The sequence below is a fragment of the Pituophis catenifer genome, unplaced genomic scaffold, assembly GCF_029215685.1.
Source record: "Pituophis catenifer annectens isolate HBS135680 unplaced genomic scaffold, rPitCat1.0.hap2 SCAF_2, whole genome shotgun sequence".
In the NCBI taxonomy this organism is placed as follows: domain Eukaryota; kingdom Metazoa; phylum Chordata; class Lepidosauria; order Squamata; family Colubridae; genus Pituophis; species Pituophis catenifer.
In genome coordinates this window covers 167,795,197-167,814,927 of record NW_027256882.1, presented here as the reverse complement: position 1 = coordinate 167,814,927, position 19,731 = coordinate 167,795,197, and the positions used below count along the sequence as shown (strand labels likewise).

Below are 19,731 nucleotides of genomic sequence, written 5' to 3'. Positions count from 1 at the left end.
AAGCTTCTCTCCTTCCACCTAAATCAAGCAGAATTCCCAACCAATGCATTGGTGTCCTTTCTAAGTACTATGGTCTGAAATAGAGATAGGGATATTTTTACAAAGCAAGGAGAGAGAGACACACATTTAAAATAATAATAATAATTCTGCCTTTACTATTTTTAAATAACTCAAGGCAGTGAACATAACTTTCCTCTTTCCTCCTCCTATTTTCCCTTCAACAACTCTGTGAGGTGGACTGCATTGAAAGAGAGTGACTGCCCCAAAGTCACCCAGCTGGCTATCATGCCTAAAATGGGACTCAAATTCACTGTCTCATGGTTCTAACCTGGTGCTTAAGGATTAGACCAGAGGTCTTCAAACTTGGCAGCTTTAAGACTTGTGGACTTCAACTCCCAGAATTCTCCAGCCAGCAGTTGAAATCCACAAGTCTTAAAGCTGCCAAGTTTGAAGACCTCGGCACTAGACTAAACTGGCTCTATTTCAATATCAAAGGTCACTGAAGCCTAAAAAAAATGATGCAGAATTGGAGATTCATGTCTTTGCACAAAAGGGAGGGGAGTTGCATTGTCAAAATAATTGGAGTGGGGAGGGAGAAATGAGGCATCTGCTCTCATTCACATTATAGCCAACATCCACTTTCACCCTCTGAATCACTGCTTTTAACAAAAGAGGTCAGAGAATCCAGTGAATATTAGCAGAGAGTAAGAAAGATGATCTTACAGAAATACGCAGGAACTGCCACCTAGACAAAAGGGGCAGAAACATCTTTAAGTTCAGAATGAGATACAATTATAGCCAATTTTCAAAGTAGTTTTAGCCTTTCTGCGGAGTTGATTTCCTGATCTCATCTATCCAAAGGAGCTGACATGAGTCTTTCAAATCTCATTGTGTTGTACTTCCTCTTCCTTCTTATATTACAGTCTGCCTGAGCTGCTTCTGAATGAGATTTAGTTGTTCTGGGTATAAAATAATGTTTCAGTCTCTTTTGCCTAAGTAATGGTTCCTGTGTATTTCTTTCAAGGTCGTCTTCCTTACTCTTTACCCATACACTGAATTAATCAGCATTTTTTGCATTTAAACAAAACCATACCAAGGATACACATCAGCACTATCAAAAAAGAAACCTAACACGGTACTTTCACATTCCAAATCTTCTTTCATAAAATCAAAAGGAAGATGATGCTGACGTCAATCCTACTTTGAAGCATTTTATAAATAGCTGCATTTCATGGTTCTTTTTTTCCTCTCCATCTCTTTGCAGAAGTTCAGAAACTGCTCTGGACATGATCCTATTGTACTGGCTCTACTTGGAAGCTAAATCTTTTTTTTTTTTCTTGTGGTTTCACATCACAGTAAATGAAATTGTTCTTTTCCATTGTAAGGCAGCAGCTTTAGAGAACTTGTAGGTGGATCATTTTACATTGGTGAGAAATCTTGCCCTCAACCTTTTTCCTGAAATTGCAGCTTCTCTTCAGAACAACAGTTCTGTTATCTTATCTTATCTTCCTCCCCCCACCAATATCATCAGGTACATGTACACAAGGTAAACTAAGAATATAGATGGGATTGGAGAACAAACAGTAATTTATTCTCTTTCCTTCTTCTCTGATGTCAGAGAATTGTCATTCTCCAGAACCAGGAATAGCTCAAGTTTGGGCCTCTATAGCATTCTTCTTCAATATTAAAGGAGTGAAACAGAGACTTTTGAAGGTTTGGGGGATAAAGAATGGGGGCAATGTGAAGGTACTTCCTCTTGGTACTGCTTCGTAGACACATGTTCATTATTCATTATTTATTTATTTATTTACTATTATTTATTAATTTTATTTCTATACCGCCCTTCTCCCGAAGGACTCAGGGCGGTGTACAGCCTGATTAAAAGCACAAAGACAGACAAAATTTAAAAATAATTAAAATTATTAAATAATTGGCTCAATTATAAAACCCCCAAATTTAAAATCCCACAATTAAAACCAATTATATAATAGAAACACAATGGTAGGATTCTCTGCAATCAATCAGTAAGTTGATACTTACTCATGATAAGTTGAATCAGAATGGACTGCAAGATTCACATTAGAACCGCCCAGAGTGTCAACTGGTTTCTGAATGGATGTAGGGAATGAGCAAGGTCTGGAATTGAATACAGCTTGTGTGAACATCCATTTGTTAAGCCACAGGTCACTTTTGGCACTTTTGCAGATTCTGATCTAAGAGGCATATCTGATCTTAAAGAGTGTTTTCCCTTGCCTTGTTCAAAATGGCTCCAATAGGATAAAATAAAGGCTGATGGAGAAGGTGAAATCTAAATCTTAATCTAAACCTAAATCTAAATCAGCTAAATCTGAACCTAAATCCATCCAATTTACAATATATAGTTGTCCATCTCATGAATGTGACCCTTGGGTGGTGTATAATAAAACCCCACCCAGATGCTATCCATTAATTTCCATCATCTGTCTGATGATGTTATGTTGGATTCCTCTCCCCATGGTAAGAAGGGAGGGAGAGAGAAACAGCCCAAACTGGAAGTGCAGTAAGATAGTAATGGAAGAACACGATACACACAAAACAATGCTGAGACCCTAGAAAAAGTACAGAGAAAAGGGGTGAATGATAAGGGGTCTGGAGGCTAAATTGTATGATGAATGATTGAGAGAACTGGGTATATCTAGTCTGGTGAAGAGAAGGACTAGGGGCAACATGATAGCAGTCCTCCAGTATTTGAGGGGCTGCCACATAGAGGAGAGGGTCGACCTATTCTCAAAAGCAGGATAAGAAATAATGGGTGGAAGATCATTAAAAAGAGACCCAACCTAGAACTAAGGAGAAATTTCCTGACAGCAAGAACAATTAATCAGAACAGCTTGCCTCCAGAAGTTGTGGGTGCTCCATCACTGGAGGTTTTCAAGAAGAGATTGGACAACCATTTATCCAGAATAGCATAGGATCTCCTTTTTGAGCAGGGGCTTAGACTATAAGACCTCCAAGGTCCCTTCCAACCTTGTTATTTTATGTTCTATGTTCTAAGGACGAAAGGGACATAGCTGAAAGAAAGTGCCATCTGACCAAAGTGCTTTTCAGACCTTCCCCTTCATTTCAGTAGAGCTACATTAAGATAGGTCTGAATTTACTGACTACTCCTGGAAAGGTTAATTAGGAAAAGATGGTCAACATATTTGTACCCAATCCCAGGAAACATTAAAAGAAGAGGAAAAAAGTTGAAGAATTCACACACTCACGTGTCTACAGTTATTGTTAACCTGGCTGGGACATAACTGCTGGTGTTTTTTCGTGTCTCTGCTGCGGGAAGAAACATAACCACATTTTAGCTTCTCAACGCACAAATCGGTTCATATTGTTCATACACAAAGAAATTTCAAGGAAGTTCTGTAACAAGAGGAAGCCCTAAAGCAGAAGTTGCTTTCCCTCTATAACAGCAGTTCCCAGCCTGATGTCTTCGTGATGATATCAATTACAGAAAGGTAGAGTCCCAAAAAGGGATGAGTCAATTGTTTGGGGTTTGATGTTCAGTGTATTCAACGATTCTTAGAAATTCTCAGACACGGATGCTGGAAATGATCCAGGCAGAAATTCAACTTATGATCTGCTGTCCAAATATTAGACGGAGCTTATCCTGTGACTTGCTCGGCCTTATCTTTAGAATCTCCAAGCAGTTTCTGAGTCATTAAAAAAAAAAATATTGGTTCATCAATAGAAATGAGCCTCTTCATATTTTCTGACTGACGTACAGCAAAAGCTCTGCAGACACACCTTTTGTTCAATTATGTGGCATGTCACTTGAACTATGCAAGTTTATATGACAAAACTCACGGATTTGCTGAAAGTTAGCTCTGTCTTAAATGCAGAATGGAATTGAGGAGAGCAATCAGATATGGATAAGTAAATCAACCCTGGTTGGGTCTATGCCATTTTATATGTGTTTATACTAAGTCCCACTTTCACATTATTTTGTGATTTATAAGAACATTTTCTACTACATTTTGATAATTTTATTCAGCTAATAGTAGCATTACACAATGAGCATATTAAACTGCCAAGTTCCAATTATAGTAGATCAGTCACCAAAATTGCATTCCCAAACATTTCTAGTTATTTTGATTGTGGGACAAATAAAATATTACCCTTGCATAAATAATAAGATTTATATAATAAATAGACATATACATACACTAGATTATATCCTGTCCTTCAGAATCTGTACAGAACCCATTTTTTCCCTCCCTGACTTTAATTTTGCTCCTCTGTTTTTCAAATTTAACTTAATCTTTACTACATCTATCTGAACAAATATAAAGTCAAGGGGAAAAAAAGAAACACACAAAAAGAAAGTTAACCAGCAATGGCCCTCTTGCTATAGGACCATGTACACAGTATTTACAGTCTCTAAAACAGAAGCACTTCTTTATAGTGGCAAAACAATTTTGGAATAACTTCTTAGAGGAGTATTCTTGGTGCCAGTTTTGTTCCCTTTTCAGCTTTTTTCTTGGGAATTCTGAATATAAATTAAATTTCCTTATCTAATTGAAAAAAAATTATGCCTTGCCATTTTACTTTGTTGTTTTTTTAGTTTGTACGCTCTAATCATGTTACATTTCTCACTATGCTATATATTGACAGAAAATTTCCTTTTGGGTGTAAGTAAGCCCAAATATATATATATATATATATATTTTAATGAACCAATAATTTAAATAAGGGAATTCTTCTGGATTTCGTTTTTGAAAGCCACGCCTTATCAGGTCATATTTTTCCATCAAGCCTCCTTCTTCTAACTTGATTTTCAATCAGATATATTCCAGGAAACGTTAAATTCTGCCCCTGACTATCGGGAACAAGAGAGGAAGAGCTCACTTGGGGAAGGAACACCCTTGTAAAATATTGAGCCTCCTTCTGTCTGTATCTTTTCCCCTGCCCTTCTCCCCACCACTCACTGTTGTAGTCCCTTCTGAAAGCCTCATGTTTGGGCCTGTTAGGATAAAGCACATGGAGCTGTGGGAGATCCAGAACACAGTCAGCCAATGAACGAATTGACAATTGCTTTGCCGTGAATGGCTGGATGTTCTCCACCTGAGTGGTACCTGAGACAAAGGAAGAGAAAACAGCCCGTAAAGAAATGAAAATGTCAGCCCATCACACACACAAAATGTATACCTATGATCCAGAGCAGCCACCCACACCTTCTAGATGCGTTGGATTTGCTTGAATAGGCTTCTCCGTATATCAGGCCTTTGGGTGGGACTTCTACAAGTTCTAATTATAATTGATTATTTAAATTTATAAGACTACCCAATTCTGGGTAACATGCAAATTGGAGTAAGCTTGTATCAGTTCCTCCCTTTTAGATCTCAACAACAGCATTGCTTAATTGACTTGGGATCGAGATGACTAACAGGGTGTCATTAGCATATTCATGGTACCACACACCACATCAATGAATATGACACCCAGTGGTTTCATGTAGATTTTAAACAGGAGGGCTGAGATCAGGGAACTTGGGCTCAATTTCTCTTTCACATTTACTCCAATCTGGAACAGGCTGTAGAGAAAGAAGAACCACTGCAACACAACGTATCCCACTTTGAATTCCTACTATTAATCTAGGATATCATGATTGACAGTATCCAAAGGAAATTGGGGAAAATCAGGACAGTTGCAACATCTCCAAGCTGGCTTTGCCACAAATCATCAACATGTATATTTAGTGATGTCTCCATTCTATACCTGGCCAGATGATCCATTTCCTCCAGGAAATAGATAATCTGGTTACCTTCTCAGTCACCTTCCCTAGAAAAGGGAGATTGCCCAAAAATTGCCCAGATCCAGTTTTATAACTTATTGAGGAGGAAACACACCTAACTCCTTCAAGCTAGGCAGAACCATCCATTCACATAAGGTTGCATTTACCATGTCCTCCCAAACAAGGAAGCCTTCACTAGTGTTAAGGATATTGTTGTTGTGTTACCAACCAGCAGAGTGTAGAGCACAGAGAAACGTTGCTGAGAGCAATGAATAAGAGATGTGCAAACTGGTTTATCAAAAGTTTACTTTATAGTGAAAAAACAATCTCATAGTCTTTAAATCAATCCAAGTCTTTGCCAGTTAAATCAGTCCAGTGATACAAAAATCTTCTTACCACACAAACAGTAGTTGGTTAGAATAACAAGTTCACTCTGGTTCACAAACCACGATGGTAGCAGATCCATCCAACGATAATAGCACAATGGTAGCAACTCCACACACTATGGTAGCGTATCATCAACTGAATACTTTACAGTACCTTTCTTAAATACATTTACAACTAGTGATTATCTAATTACAGCATGACTCAGCATTACAATGAATCAGCAGGAAAACTTTAAAGTCACACAATACATATTGATATTAAAGTCACAGAACACATATATTGCCTGGACAACTTGTTAGGCTCAAACCATATCCTAACAACTAGCTAGGGACAACAAGGGTCTAAAAGACAGATGTCCATGTTAACAGTTTCAATGACCCTGTATTTACAAGAGCAAGGACTTTCCAGGTAACAGGACAAGAATCAGGTTCTGAATGATATGGGATAGGTCTGTGAATATCATGATGGCCATGAACTCCTAAGTTGCTCTTGTGACTTTCTGCCACTCGAGGACACTTTGAACTCTCCAAGAACTCAAATATTCTACCACTAATCCAGCAATAGAATTGAGCAACTCAGGTAAGGATGGCTAGTTCAGCAGCAACAGATGCAACTGCTCTCTGGAGACCCACTTCGGCCTCATATTCAATTACCTTCAGGACAGTGCCCTTGAAAGCTGTTAAGGTAACAGTGCCTTCTGAATAACATTTGCTATCTCAATCCCCATTTTGGGGTCATGGCTGTCATATTTGATATCCAGGTGAGCACAACTCTGAAGAGGAGCATTCCCTTTTGGGTCATCCCAACTTAGTCTCAGCCACTAAGATCATGCATTGTTTATTACTGAGTGACCGGACATTTAGCAGTAGCATCAATCAGAGGCCAAGGCCATCAAGGATTTGTTAACCTAGAAGGCAGAATGTCTTTACTCCACCTTCCCCATGAGTGGCCTGCTCCTGGATTCCCATCATATATTCCCTTGCCCATTATGACCTGGATGTTACCATGAATGCTTTGTCCATCATCTGCCTTCCCTTTCCCAGGTCCCATCAGATGTAACCAACTACTCAGCAGTCAAATAACTTAGTCATCAGTCAGTAGTTTCCTTATGCTGTTTTTGTCTCTTGTACTCAATAGCTACAGTGCATTTCTGACTGTTGTAGGCTTCACAGCTTATCTCATTACACCCCACACATACATTTCTTCTTCTCCTTGCTAGTCTCCAATCCCAAGGGAGAGAAGCTGCCACACTATTATCTTATGTATCCAATCTCCATTGCAGGGCAAGAACTAAGGTCCAACAGTCCAGCAGGCAGACTGACTGATAATTCAATAGGTGAACCTGGTAGTTGTCTGAACAGGCAACGCTTTGGCTGCAAATGCAAGAGGTCAATGCCCAGGCAGCTGCAAAAACTTGAGTAGGTCAAATACTTGCACCAACATCTGACTGTACTCCTGTTTCTCACCCCAAAGTTATATGTTCTTTCTTACGGGAGAACCAGCCAACCTTCCAATACCAACCTTCCTGCTGCAGCAATTCCAGCCCACACGATCTTCAAAGTGGTGGACCAGTGATTGGACATTATTTTTTTTAGCACCCTTTCAAAAGCCAGACACTTGGTGTGTTAAGGGAAAGATTTGCTTTTGCAAATCCCCACAGCAAGGAAACAGCAGTTAGAGATTGATAATAACTTAGTTGGGCAAGGCAAATTTCCAAGTACAGTAGTCCAAAGTCAAGTCAAATTTACAACAGCAAATCAAGGGAGAGACGAGGTTGTGGTTAGTCAACAAGCAACTAGATTCCAAGAATCATGATACACAAGCCAGATGCTGAAGTTGCTACTAGCAAGACCGCATTGTTCCTGTAAGACTTTAAACCCTCTCTCTGCTGAGAATGCACAACTGTGGCCAAACTTTACCGGCGAGTTCTGCTTGATGGCAAATTGCAAGTCGTGTATTTCAGTGAGGCACAGAGATCCCAGGAGGAATTGTTGGGGGTATATATACAGTATATACATGAAAGCTCAGAGAGCCACTATAAAATGGTGGAAGCAGAAACTGCTCCATGATAGGAACGTGATGGATTTCATGTGAAACCCCTAAGAAACACTGCTGTTAATTAGAGAAGTAGAACAATATTGAGTAGATAATTTGACCCAGCATTGTATGTTCATGCTGATGTACTGAGTTTCACCAACAGCCAGTTCCAGCCATGCTGCTTTGCATCAATAACCACACCCATCCTTCCCAGTGCCCTTACAACCAGAGATTAGCAGAGAGCTAGAATGTAATTAGTTAATTCCTTGCCCTTTTAAATCAATGGTTGACTCAGCCTTCCATCTTTTCTAAGGTAGGTAAATTGAGGACCAGTTTGTGGGGGCAATAAGATGACTTTGTATAAATATTCAAAAGTATGAAGGCTATTGCTTAACGCATTGTAAGCCGCCCTGAGTCTCCGGAGAAGGGCGGCATATAAATCAAATTTTAAAAAAAATGGGATTAATTCTTCCCTTCCAACCCTGCTCCAGATTAGAGCTGGGAAGGGGAACAGATGTTTCCATGGTATTCAGTTGACGAGGGTATTATTCCTATCATAGCTTATTGATGATCTTTGGCAGAGCTGGGATGGAGGTCTCAGTGGCTTTTGATTCTACTGATCCTAGTACTTTTCTCAGCTGATTCCTTGAGTAGGACATTGGGAGCACCATTTTATGCCTCTATTCTTTTCCCCAGGGCTGATTCCAGTTGGTGTTGATTGGTGGGAAGAGATCTTCCTTGAGACCTCTTGCTTGTGGTGTGCCACAAGTTTGTATTCTCTCCCCTCCTTTTCAACATCTACATGAAATAGCTGGATGAGCTGCCAGTTGGGGGTTCAGTAACATCAGTATGATGAGAATACCCTTTTGAGTCTAGGCTGGCCAAGTGAAGTGTCAAATTCTGTCCAAGTGCCCGGAGGTTGTCTGGGTTTGGATGGGGAAGAACTGTCTCTAACTCAATCCTACCAAGACCAAGTGACAGGGTTAGGGTTAGGGTTTGAGTGTTTGGACCACCCAGATCTGGGGATAATCCAACTTTGACTTTGTATGGAGTTTTATTTATTTATTATTTGAACTTGTATGCTGCCCTATCTCTGAAAGGACTCAGGGCAGCTCACAACAATAAAAACAAGCAAAATCAATGTTAAAAATACCCAGTAAGATTATAAAAACACCATTAAAATCCCCTTTAAAATCCCTTCAGTCCAAACCAGCCAGGCGAAATAACCATGTTTTAAGGTCACAGCAGAAAGAGCAAAGGTTAGAGGCCACCCGGAGCTCCAGGGGGAGCTGATTCCACAGGGTAGGTGTGCCCACAGAGAAGGCCCGCTCCCTAGGGGTCACCAGCCGACATTGTCTGGCCGACGGCACCCCAAGGAGGCCCTCCCTGTGAGAACGCACCAGGCGATGGGGAGCTGTGGCTGGCCGCAGATGGTCAGCCAAATACCCCGGGCCTAAGCCATATAGGGCTTTATAGGTAATTACCAGCAGCTTGAATCTTACCCGGAGGGCAACTGGTAGCTAATTCAGGTCCTGCAGGAGAGGTGTAACATGAATAATGAGAGTGTCGGGACACTCCCATTACTACCCGCGCGGCCGCATTCTGCACCAGCTGAAGCCTCCGAGTGGTCTTCAGGGGCAGCCCCATGTAGAGAGCATTACAGTAGTCGATCCAGGAGGTAATGAGCACATGGGTGACTGTGCGTAGGGCATCACGGTCCAGGTAGGGTGCAACTGGCGCACCAGACGAATCTGGGCAAATGCCCCCCTGGTCACGGTCGTAACATGATCTTCAAAAGTCAACCGTGAATCCAGGAGGACGCCTAAGTTGCATCCTATCAACAGGGGGCAACACCTCACCCCCTATAGCCAACGATGGAATATTCCCTTGGAACCGGGATGCCGGTATCCACAGCCACTCTGTCTTGGCGGGGTTGAACTGAAGCCTGTTCCTCCCCATCCAGAGCAGCACCGCTTCCAGGCACCAGGACATCACGTCGAGGGCATCACTGGGCTGATTCGGGTGGATATAAAGAGTTGGGTATCATCAGCATACTGTGAATACCCTACCCCAAAACCACGGATGATCTCCCCCAGCGGCTTCATATAAATGTTGAACAGAAGGGGAGAGAGGACCGACCCCTGAGGGACCCCACACGTAAGGGGCCTCGGGGTCGACCTCTGTCTCCCCGCCAACACTGCTTGCGAGCGCCCAGAGAGGTAGGAGGAGAACCACCGTAAAACAGTGCCTCCCACTCCCAACCCCTCAAGGCGCCGCAGCAGGATACCATGGTCGATGGTATCAAAAGCCGTCAAGAGATCTAATAGGACCAGGACAGAGGAATGTCCCTTGTCCCGAGCCCTCTAGAGATCATCCACCAGTGCAACCAATGCCGTCTCCGTGCTGTACCCGGGCCTGAAACCCGACTGGTACGGGTCTAGATATAATGTTTCATCCAGGGCCAACGGGAACTGATGTGCCACCACACTCTCAACAACCTTCGCAATAAAGCGAAGGTTGGAGACAGGACAAAAGTTATTCAAAATAGCTGGATCCAAGGCAGGTTTCTTGAGGAGGGGTCTCACCACCGCCTCCTTCAAGGCGGGCGGGAAACTCCCCTCACCCAAGGAAGCCGTAATAACTGCCTGGATCCAGCCACGTGTAATCTCCCGGGCCGAATAAACGAGCCAGGAGGGACACGGGTCCAACAAACACGTGGAGGTACTCAGCTTCCCCATGATCCTGTCCACTTCCTCGGGACTAACAGGATCAAACTCGTCCCAAATCACCAGTCCCGCCCTCACCTCCCCGACTGACCCTGCCCAGCTGGAGTCCATTCCATCCCGAATCCGACCGATCTTGTCCCGCAGATGCTGACTATACTCCTTGGCCCGCCCCCGCATAGGGTCATCTCCCGCTCTCTGATTCAAAAGGGAGCGGGACACCCTAAATAGGGCGGCCGGGTGATTATCTGCAGACGTGATGAGGGCGGAGAAGTAAACACGCTTCGCCGCCTCCATCACCACCAGATAAGATTGAGCGAAAGATCTCAACTGTGCTCGGTCAGACTCGGAACGGCTGGAACTCCAACAGCTTTCCAGGCCTCTCCTCCGACGATTCATCTCCTGGAGCTCCTCAGTAAATCAAGGGGCCAACCGGGATCTACGTCAGGTCAGAGGCCGCAAAGGCACGACCCGGTTGAGAGCCCCAGCAGTCACCTTTTCCCAGGCATCCACCAGAGTCTCGACCAGGGCGTGGGAAAGAGAGACAGGTATAATCCCAGGCTCCGTTTGGAACCGCTCAGGGCCCATCAGACCCTTTATCCTTTATCAAGGATAATACCTAATTTGGAAGTCTTTGTGGTCTTACAGCTCCTGTTCATTGAGCAGGTGCCAGCAGGAAGGCTTTTGCCCAATTTCATCTGGTGTACCAGTTGTGCCTTTTCCTAAATTGAGGGGTCCTTCAGTTAGTCACTTGTGTCCCAGTTACTTCACTGCTTGACTACGGCAATGCTGTCTACATGGGGCTGCTCTTGAAGACCATTTGAAAGCTTCAGCTCGTCCAGAATGCAGTCACACAGGCAATGATAGGTTTGCCACAATATGCCTATGTAACACCTCTGCTTTGTGAGCTGCACTAGTAACAGTAACAGAGTTGGAAGGGACCTTGGTGGTCATCTAGTCCAACCCCCTGCTCACGCAGAAGACCTGTACTATTTATTTATTTATTTATTTATTTATTTATTTATTTATTTATTTATTTATTTATTTATTTATTAATCAAATTTCTATACCGCCCTACTCCCGAAGGACTCAGGGCGGTGAACAGCCAAGATAAAATACAGACAATACAAATATTAAAAATCCCTTAAAATTATTAAATATTTCGGCCGAAACACAGATTAAAACACCCAATTTATAAAATCACGAATTAAAAAATTTAAAATTTAAGAATTTAAAAGAAGGGAGTTAGGCCAGGCCAGCTTACTGAAATAGAAAAGTTTTGAGAGCACGGCGAAACGTGCGCAGGTCCGGGATCTTCCGTATCTCTGGGGGGAGCTCGTTCCAGATGGTAGGTGCCCCCACAGAGAAGGCTCTCCCCCTGGGGGCCGCCAGTCGACACTGTTTGGCCGACGGCACCCTGAGGAGCCCCTCTCTATGGGAGCGTACTGGTCAGTGAGAGGCTATTGGTAGCAGAAGGCGGTCTCGTAGATACCCCGGTCCGATGCCATGGAGCGCTCTAAAGGTGGTAACCAAAACCTTGAAGCGCACCCGGAAGACCACCGGGAGCCAGTGCAGCTCGCGCAGGAGGGGGGTCACATGGGAGCGCCACGTCGCTCCCATAACGTACCCGCGCGAGAGAAAGGAGGAGAACCACCGCAGGACGGTGCCCCCCACCCCTAACTCCTCTAGCCGGTGCAGCATGATACCATGGTCGATGGTATCAAAAGCCGCTGAGAGGTCTAATAGGACCAGGACAGAGGAACAACCCCTGTCCCGAGCCCTCCAGAGATCATCAACCAACGCGACCAATGCCGTTTCCGTGCTGTACCCAGGCCTGAAGCCCGACTGGAACGGATCCAGATACGACGATTCATCCAGGTACTGGGGGAGCTGTCGCGCTATCACACTCTCAACAACCTTCGCAATGAAGCGAAGGTTGGAGACTGGACGATAATTTGCCAACACTGCCGGGTCCAGGGAAGGTTTCTTGAGGAGAGGCCTCACCACCGCCTCTTTCAAGGCGGCAGGGAAGACACCCTCACTCAAGGAAGCATTTATAATCCCCTGGAGCCAGCCTCGTGTAACCTCCCGAGAGGCCAGCACCAACCAGGAGGGATACGGGTCCAGTAAACATGTGGCTGCGCTCAGTCTGCCCAGTATCCTGTCCACGTCTTCGGGCGTCACAGAATCAAACTCTTCCCAGATAATACTCACAAGACCTGCTTCTGTCCTCCCCGCTGAATCTACCCAGTCAGAGTCCAGATGTTCCCGAATCTGAGCGATTTTGTCATACAGATACTGTACAAAATCCTCGGCTCTACTGAGCCACACTTGCCAATTTGCTTTGGGGTGAAATTCAAAATGCTGGTTGTTACCTATAAAGCCCCACATGGCATAGGGCCTAGTTATTTGAGGGGGCTGCCTCTCTCCCATAATATGTGCTCAACCAGTTCAATTTGGCAGGGTCGATGCACTCTGGGTTCCATCAATTAAACATTGCCACCTATTGGGACTGTGGAAGTGTGCCTTCCCTGCAGCAGTGTCTGCTCTCGGGAAAGAAGTTCCTCCTGAAAAATGGTCCCCCACCCTGCTGGTGTTTCAAAGGGCCTTAAAGGTCTGGCTCTTCGCCCAAGCCTTGGGAGATCTCCTTTCTTCCTTGTGGTGGTGCAGTGGTTAGAATGCAGTACTGCAGGCTACTTCTGCTGCCTGCCGGCTGCCTGCAATTTGGCAGTTCGAATCTCACCGGCTCAAGGTTGACTCAGCCTTCCATCCTTCCAAGGTGGGTAAAATGAGGACCCAGATTGTTGGGGGCAATAGGCTGAATCTATAAATCACTTAGAGGGCTGTAAAGCACTTTGAAGCGATATATAAGTCTAAATGCTGATGCTTTCTGTTCCCCTCTGGGTTTCTTTTGTTTGCCATCCTTATTATTATTATTTTTTTTTGTCTTGGGCTTTTTTTATATCGTTCTTCGTTTTTTAAAAATGTTTTAACAATTATAAATTGCCCAGAATCTCTTACAGTTGGCATATAAATATAATAAAACAATCTTCAGTTTCAACAATCCTGACTTCAAATTAAAAGTTAAAAGGGTTTCATTGACAATCACCTATCTAACAGAGACAGAAAACCTATTTTTCCTCTGCTTTAAGCTTTGCAAATATGGAGCTGTCCTACGCAAAGGCATACCATCTGGGAAGTAGTTGACATAGGCGATGCTGATGCCACCAATCTCAGAGTCACTGAAACGTAACAGGAAAGTCCCAGCTGGCGCATTGCTCAGGTAATTGAAAACATATTGCTTGCTGACAAAGCCCATGATCAATCTGCATGAACAAAATAGACAGATAGAGGGAAAAAAACAGAGGAGAAAATCAATAATCAACACTGCAGGGCTTAGAGAATTGTAGTAATGGTTGAAAGGAAAAAGTACATCCCTCTGATTTTGAAACTGAAAAAAAACCCTAATTGAAACTTCTTATTCTGTGTGTATCAGTATAAGCTGGTACCCCGACTCAAACAACCTGGTCAATAAATATACTTCCTTATACTGGAAAAAAAATTGAGAGGAAAATAAGTTCCATTTTCAGACTTTCACTCCTAATTCAGTTTTATAATTACTATCTATCTATCTATCTATCTATCTATCTATCTATCTATCTATCTATTTTTTTCTCAGGCTTTCACTCCTAATTCAGTTTTATAATTACTATTTATTTATATATATATATATATATATATACATATATACATACTTACATATATATATATATATATATATATACATATATATATATGTGCGTGTGTGTGTATATATGTATATATATATGTATATGTGTGTGTATATATGTATGTATATGTGTGTGTGTGTGTATATATATATATATATATATGTATATATGCATATTCTTTCTAGCCAGGTTTTACCTATGTAAACTTAGTTGTTCTTCAGCCCTAGGTTCTGTGAAATCTCATTCACAAGTTCTTGGGCCCTTTTTCTGCTGACAAACTGCAACTCTGTGTTGCTTCCTGGGAGACCCAGATAGCTATTTCTACCTCTTAAGGCGTCATCAGTGGGCCACACCCACTTCCCAATTATCCTCCCTGGCTAGAAAGAATATGCACATAAAAGCCTATGAAAAAAGAAAAAAGATACATTATGCCTTTTACATGGCTAGAAAGAATATGCACATAAAAGCCTATGAAAAAAGAAAAAAGATACATTATGCCTTTTACAGGGAGGATAATTGGGAAGTGGGTGTGGCCCACTGATGACGCCTTAAGAGGTAGAAATAGCTATCTGGGTCTCCCAGGAAGCAACACAGAGTTGCAGTTTGTCAGCAGAAAAAGGGCCCAAGAACTTGTGAATGAGATTTCACAGAACCTAGGGCTGAAGAACAACTAAGTTTACATAGGTAAAACCTGGCTAGAAAGAATATGCACATAAAAACCATATGTATATATGTATATATAAATAAATAAATAGTAATTATAAAATTGAATTAGGAGTGAAAGCCTGAAAAATAAATACATAAATAAATTATACACACACACACAACCTTCATGTTTTACAACTCAAGGCTGCCAACATAATGCTCCCTCTTCCTATTTTCCCCACAACAAAAATGCTATGAAAGTTTAGGCTGAGGGATAGTGAGTAGCCCAAATTCACCCAGCTGGCGTTCATACCTAAGGCAGGATTACAACTCAATCTCCTCATTTCTAGTCCAGCACCTTAACCACTGCACCAAACTGAATTATGTAATGCATCCTGGTTTTGATCCATTTATTTTCTTACCTGTCAGACCAATAGTTCTTCAGGTATTTCTTGGTGAGGTCAAGAATGCCTTCAAACCATTGCCAAAATGTGAATCCTCTACCAGGAAGCATCTCCTGTAAGTTACAAGGTGAGTGTGAGAAGCAGGTGACACCAACTAGATAAGCTCAAGAGGCTATCATATCACCCTTCTAACAAAACCCATTGAGAGACCTTATTGAATTGGGACCAAGACACGTGGCATCTCTGCAGTTCCTCTAGACTGGTGATGTTGTCACCAAAGATCTTCTGGGCCAAGAAGAAATAATGATCCTTGAGTAGACCTTTTGTGGTTTGCACCTCCGCAAGGAACTTCTGGTTGAGAGTGTCACACATTGCCTTCCAGCTAACACGCTCGGCCACCACAAAGGGAATGCGATCCTGGAACAGATCAAGAGAGACAGCATCACACACCTGCTATAAACTGTAGCAGACAACAGTACTCCGTATCCTATTGTATCTGGTACTAAAAGATCTGGTACTAAAAGATAACCCTCACTAAGAACAGCAACTCTAAATCTTACCTTGGTTTCTCACTGCCTTACCAGTTTGTGTTAGCTGGTTTATACCAATAGCCATAGCACTTAGACTTATATACAGTTGAACCTCTGGTCACGACCATAATTCATTCCATAATTTTGATCGCAACCCAATTTGGCCACAACCCGAACCTAATTTTGGAAATTTGGCGCTTACAAAAAAATGGTGCAGAAGGGGAAATCAGCTGCAAATTTTTTTTGTGTGTGTACATTTTTTGGTAGGAACCCAATTTGGTCCTGGTCAGAAGCGTTCATGTCCAGAGGTTCTACTGTACCGCTTTACAGTGCTTTACAGCCCTCTCTAAGCAGTGTACAGAGTCAGCATATTACCCCCCCCCCCCAACAATCTGGCTCCTCTTTTTACTGGCTTTGGAGGGATGGAAGGCGGAGTCAACCTTGAGCCGATGATATTTGAATTGCCAAATTGCAGGCAGCCAGCAGTCAACAGAAGTAGCCTGCAGTACTGCACTCTAACCACTGGGCCACTGTGGCTTATACTAATGGAACTATGATTAGGTTTCCATGTTACAGTTCAGCCTGAAATACAAAAAGCCATTGGGACATATGAAGAATATATCAAAAGTTTCCTTTCCAGAAAATGGCATAATGGTGGAGTAAGAAGCCACTGTACATGGCCCCAGGTTCTTCAGATTTTACAAACGGCAGGAATAATTTTGGTTCATATCTTACTCTCATTTGAGATTTTTCAGCAGTGTCCATGATTTCCCCCAATCTTTGCTATTCTAAACTCATCCAGTGATTTTCATGACCGAGTAAGAATTTAACCCTGAATTTAACTGCCCCACCAGATCCTCTCCTACTGGTATGGTAGGTATTATAGAGAGGCTCAAGGCTGGAGATGAGGAATCTGTGGGCAGATAGAGGTTGCTGAACAACTCCTAGCATCCTTTTTTTTTTTAACAAGCTGTCTTAGATTTCTGGAGGCTCACGGGTTCAAATCCTTCCCCTAAAGAAAGTTGTTTTTAAAAATCCACATTTTTTTGACAATTAAATGTCTACGTTAAATTCTTCCCTTAATGATTAGCAGTCTTAGTCTGCACCTTTCACTTACGGGGGCAGCAAAGGCATTGTCCCATAAGATGGTGGCTTTAGCATTGTTGTCCTGATTTCCATGGACAATCACCACAAGGGGCAGCGACAGAGCCTAGAACGACAGGAGAGAACAAAGAGTTGTAATTAACGACTGTGATTTTCTTTAAAACTGGCCTGCTGTCTTTTGTTTCTGACTGATCAGCTTAGAACCAGGGGTGAAATGCTCCCGGTTCGGACTGGATCAGGTGATTCAGTAGTGATTGTGGCAGGTGGTTCGGAGAACCGGTAGTGATGGCGGCATGAGGCTCCGACCTACCCACACGGGTACTTCCTGCTTTTAAAAGGTAAAAAAAGGCTCTGATGATCGCGTGGCACAGCTGCGATCGTCGGAGTCTTTTTTTTTACCTTTTAAAAGCATTTTTTAACAATCTATTCTGAATTGAAGTTGTAAAAGCACAGAAACCCAGAGAGACTTAAGTAAGAAAATGAAGCCTGCACCGGTTCTCCCAAACCAGATGTTAGTTTTCTGAGCAGTTCGGAGAACCGTTTGTTGGAAGAAATCTTTTCCCACTTTACAGGGCTAATCCTGCAAGGGAGACAGGAAGGAAACATTCTGGTATGCCTGTATTTCTAGCCTAATCCTTATCTTACTTGCCCTGCAGCTTTAAGTGTTTTCAGAAATTGCCTCTGGGGTAAGCTTGTTACCTTGTAAGCCTTAGCAGTAGGCACAGACTTTCTATCTGTAGACTGAGCTTCTTTGGAGTTTCCCCCCTCCCCCCAGTGTTTTTTTTAGTACTTTTATTCCTGGGGCTTGACTTTCTTAAAGATTGTTAAAGGGTTGTTTTAAGCTTTTTGGAGTATACTTCCAACACGGTTGGAACAGCTATTTACAGAAGGGTTGGCATAGCCATAGAAGAAATGGCTGAGAGGCAGGATGCAAACTTGGCATTCTGTCTGATTTTTTTACTGCCTTTCTGGGAGCATGCGATCTTTCCTTAATTCTGTTATGATTTCCTTAGGATATCTTGTGAGGTGAGTGAGACCAGCCGGTATATCTTTTAAGTGGTGCAGATGGATCTGAGGGTTGCTTCTCCTGGGTGGGAAACGGTGCTTTAGTCAGTTCACTTGAGCACAGGAGTCTCCTGTCTATGGGGATTCTTCAGTCATTCAGGTCATGGTTGCCCCAAAGGTGCTTTTTTCAAGAGGCAACTGGACTTTCTTGCTTTCCAGAAAGTCCAGTTGTCTCTTGAAAAAGCACCTTTGGGACAGGAGTCTCTTGCATTGGCGTCGGAGTAGGCAAGGCACATGATTGCTCACTGATAATAAGCAGCAGTAACAGAGTTGGAGGTCATCTAGTCCAACCCCCTGCTCATGCAGGAGACCTTTACTAGGGATTCGAACCGCCGACCTTTCTGATCGACAAGCTCAGTGTCTTAGCCACTGAGCCGCCTAGCGGATCCTCCTTCCAATTTAGGCAAAAATTCCCTGCACCAAGGTCTGAACAAAGGCAGAGTGGGATTAGCCCGCACTCAAGATATTAATTTGTTTATTTGTCTCTTTAGCTGGGCCTTTTGTAGCCCAAATATACCCGCCCACTTTCTGGAGAGCTTTAATGACCTCTCTACTAAAGGGTTTCACTTTATGAGCAAGGCTAACTTGGCTGCTGATAGTTATCCTTGTATTTTAACTATTTTTAATTCCTCAATGTGCTCTGGCACCCTGCCTGATTTGTAACTCCGGGTTGCAGGTATTACTGAGGAAAAGGAAGGTATTCAGACAGAATGGTTTAGGTTTCCATGACGGCTGTGACTCGTTGATCTTCAGTGTGTATTCCTCCATTTCTAATCTAATGACTGCTATTTAGGGCAGCTTTTTGCAAGCAAAGAAGCTTTTTGTATTTTTGTACAAGTAATCCTTGACTAACAACAGTTCATTTAGTGACCATTCAAGGTTACAATGGCACTGAAAAAAAGTGTCTTATGACCGTTTGTCACACTTACGACCGTTGCAGCATCCCCACGGTCATGAGAGGGCAGGTGAGGTGAAGCGCCCCTCGATGTAAGTGACATCAAGTTGGCCATGCCCATCCAGCCACGCCTACCCAGCCATGCCCACCCAGCCAGTCATTAGGGCAGAGAACCAGTTGTTAAAATATATATAAAGGGCTTCATTTTCTTACTTAAGTCTCTCTAATTCCATTAAAGATTTCATTTTATCTGTTTGAACCTAATAAAAGTTGGGTTGATAACCATCTATCTGTCTGTTGTTGGAAACTGGGGCTTAATGCATGATTAATGACACCATTATTGGAAGCAGAATTGTTGTCAAGTTCTACTGAAAGAAACCTGGGGCAAGAGAAGGAAATTTGCATGGAAAAAAAACATACACCATATAGTCAACCAATCCTGATAC

At 42.8% G+C, this 19,731-nt stretch overlaps 1 protein-coding gene across 1 annotated transcript in view; it reads right to left on the bottom strand.

Annotated features, from left to right (window-relative positions):
• STAT6 (signal transducer and activator of transcription 6) overlaps positions 1–19,731 on the bottom strand; it is a 98,388-nt gene that overhangs the window by 8,386 nt on the left and 70,271 nt on the right. The window contains exons 12-18 of the mRNA XM_070938006.1: positions 17,339–17,431; positions 15,902–16,108; positions 15,710–15,804; positions 14,101–14,237; positions 4,959–5,105; positions 3,246–3,306; positions 2,041–2,136 (exon numbers count right to left, since the gene is read on the bottom strand). Coding sequence (XP_070794107.1) covers positions 2,041–2,136; positions 3,246–3,306; positions 4,959–5,105; positions 14,101–14,237; positions 15,710–15,804; positions 15,902–16,108; positions 17,339–17,431 — 836 coding nt within the window. The remainder of the gene's footprint in view (positions 1–2,040; positions 2,137–3,245; positions 3,307–4,958; positions 5,106–14,100; positions 14,238–15,709; positions 15,805–15,901; positions 16,109–17,338; positions 17,432–19,731) is intronic.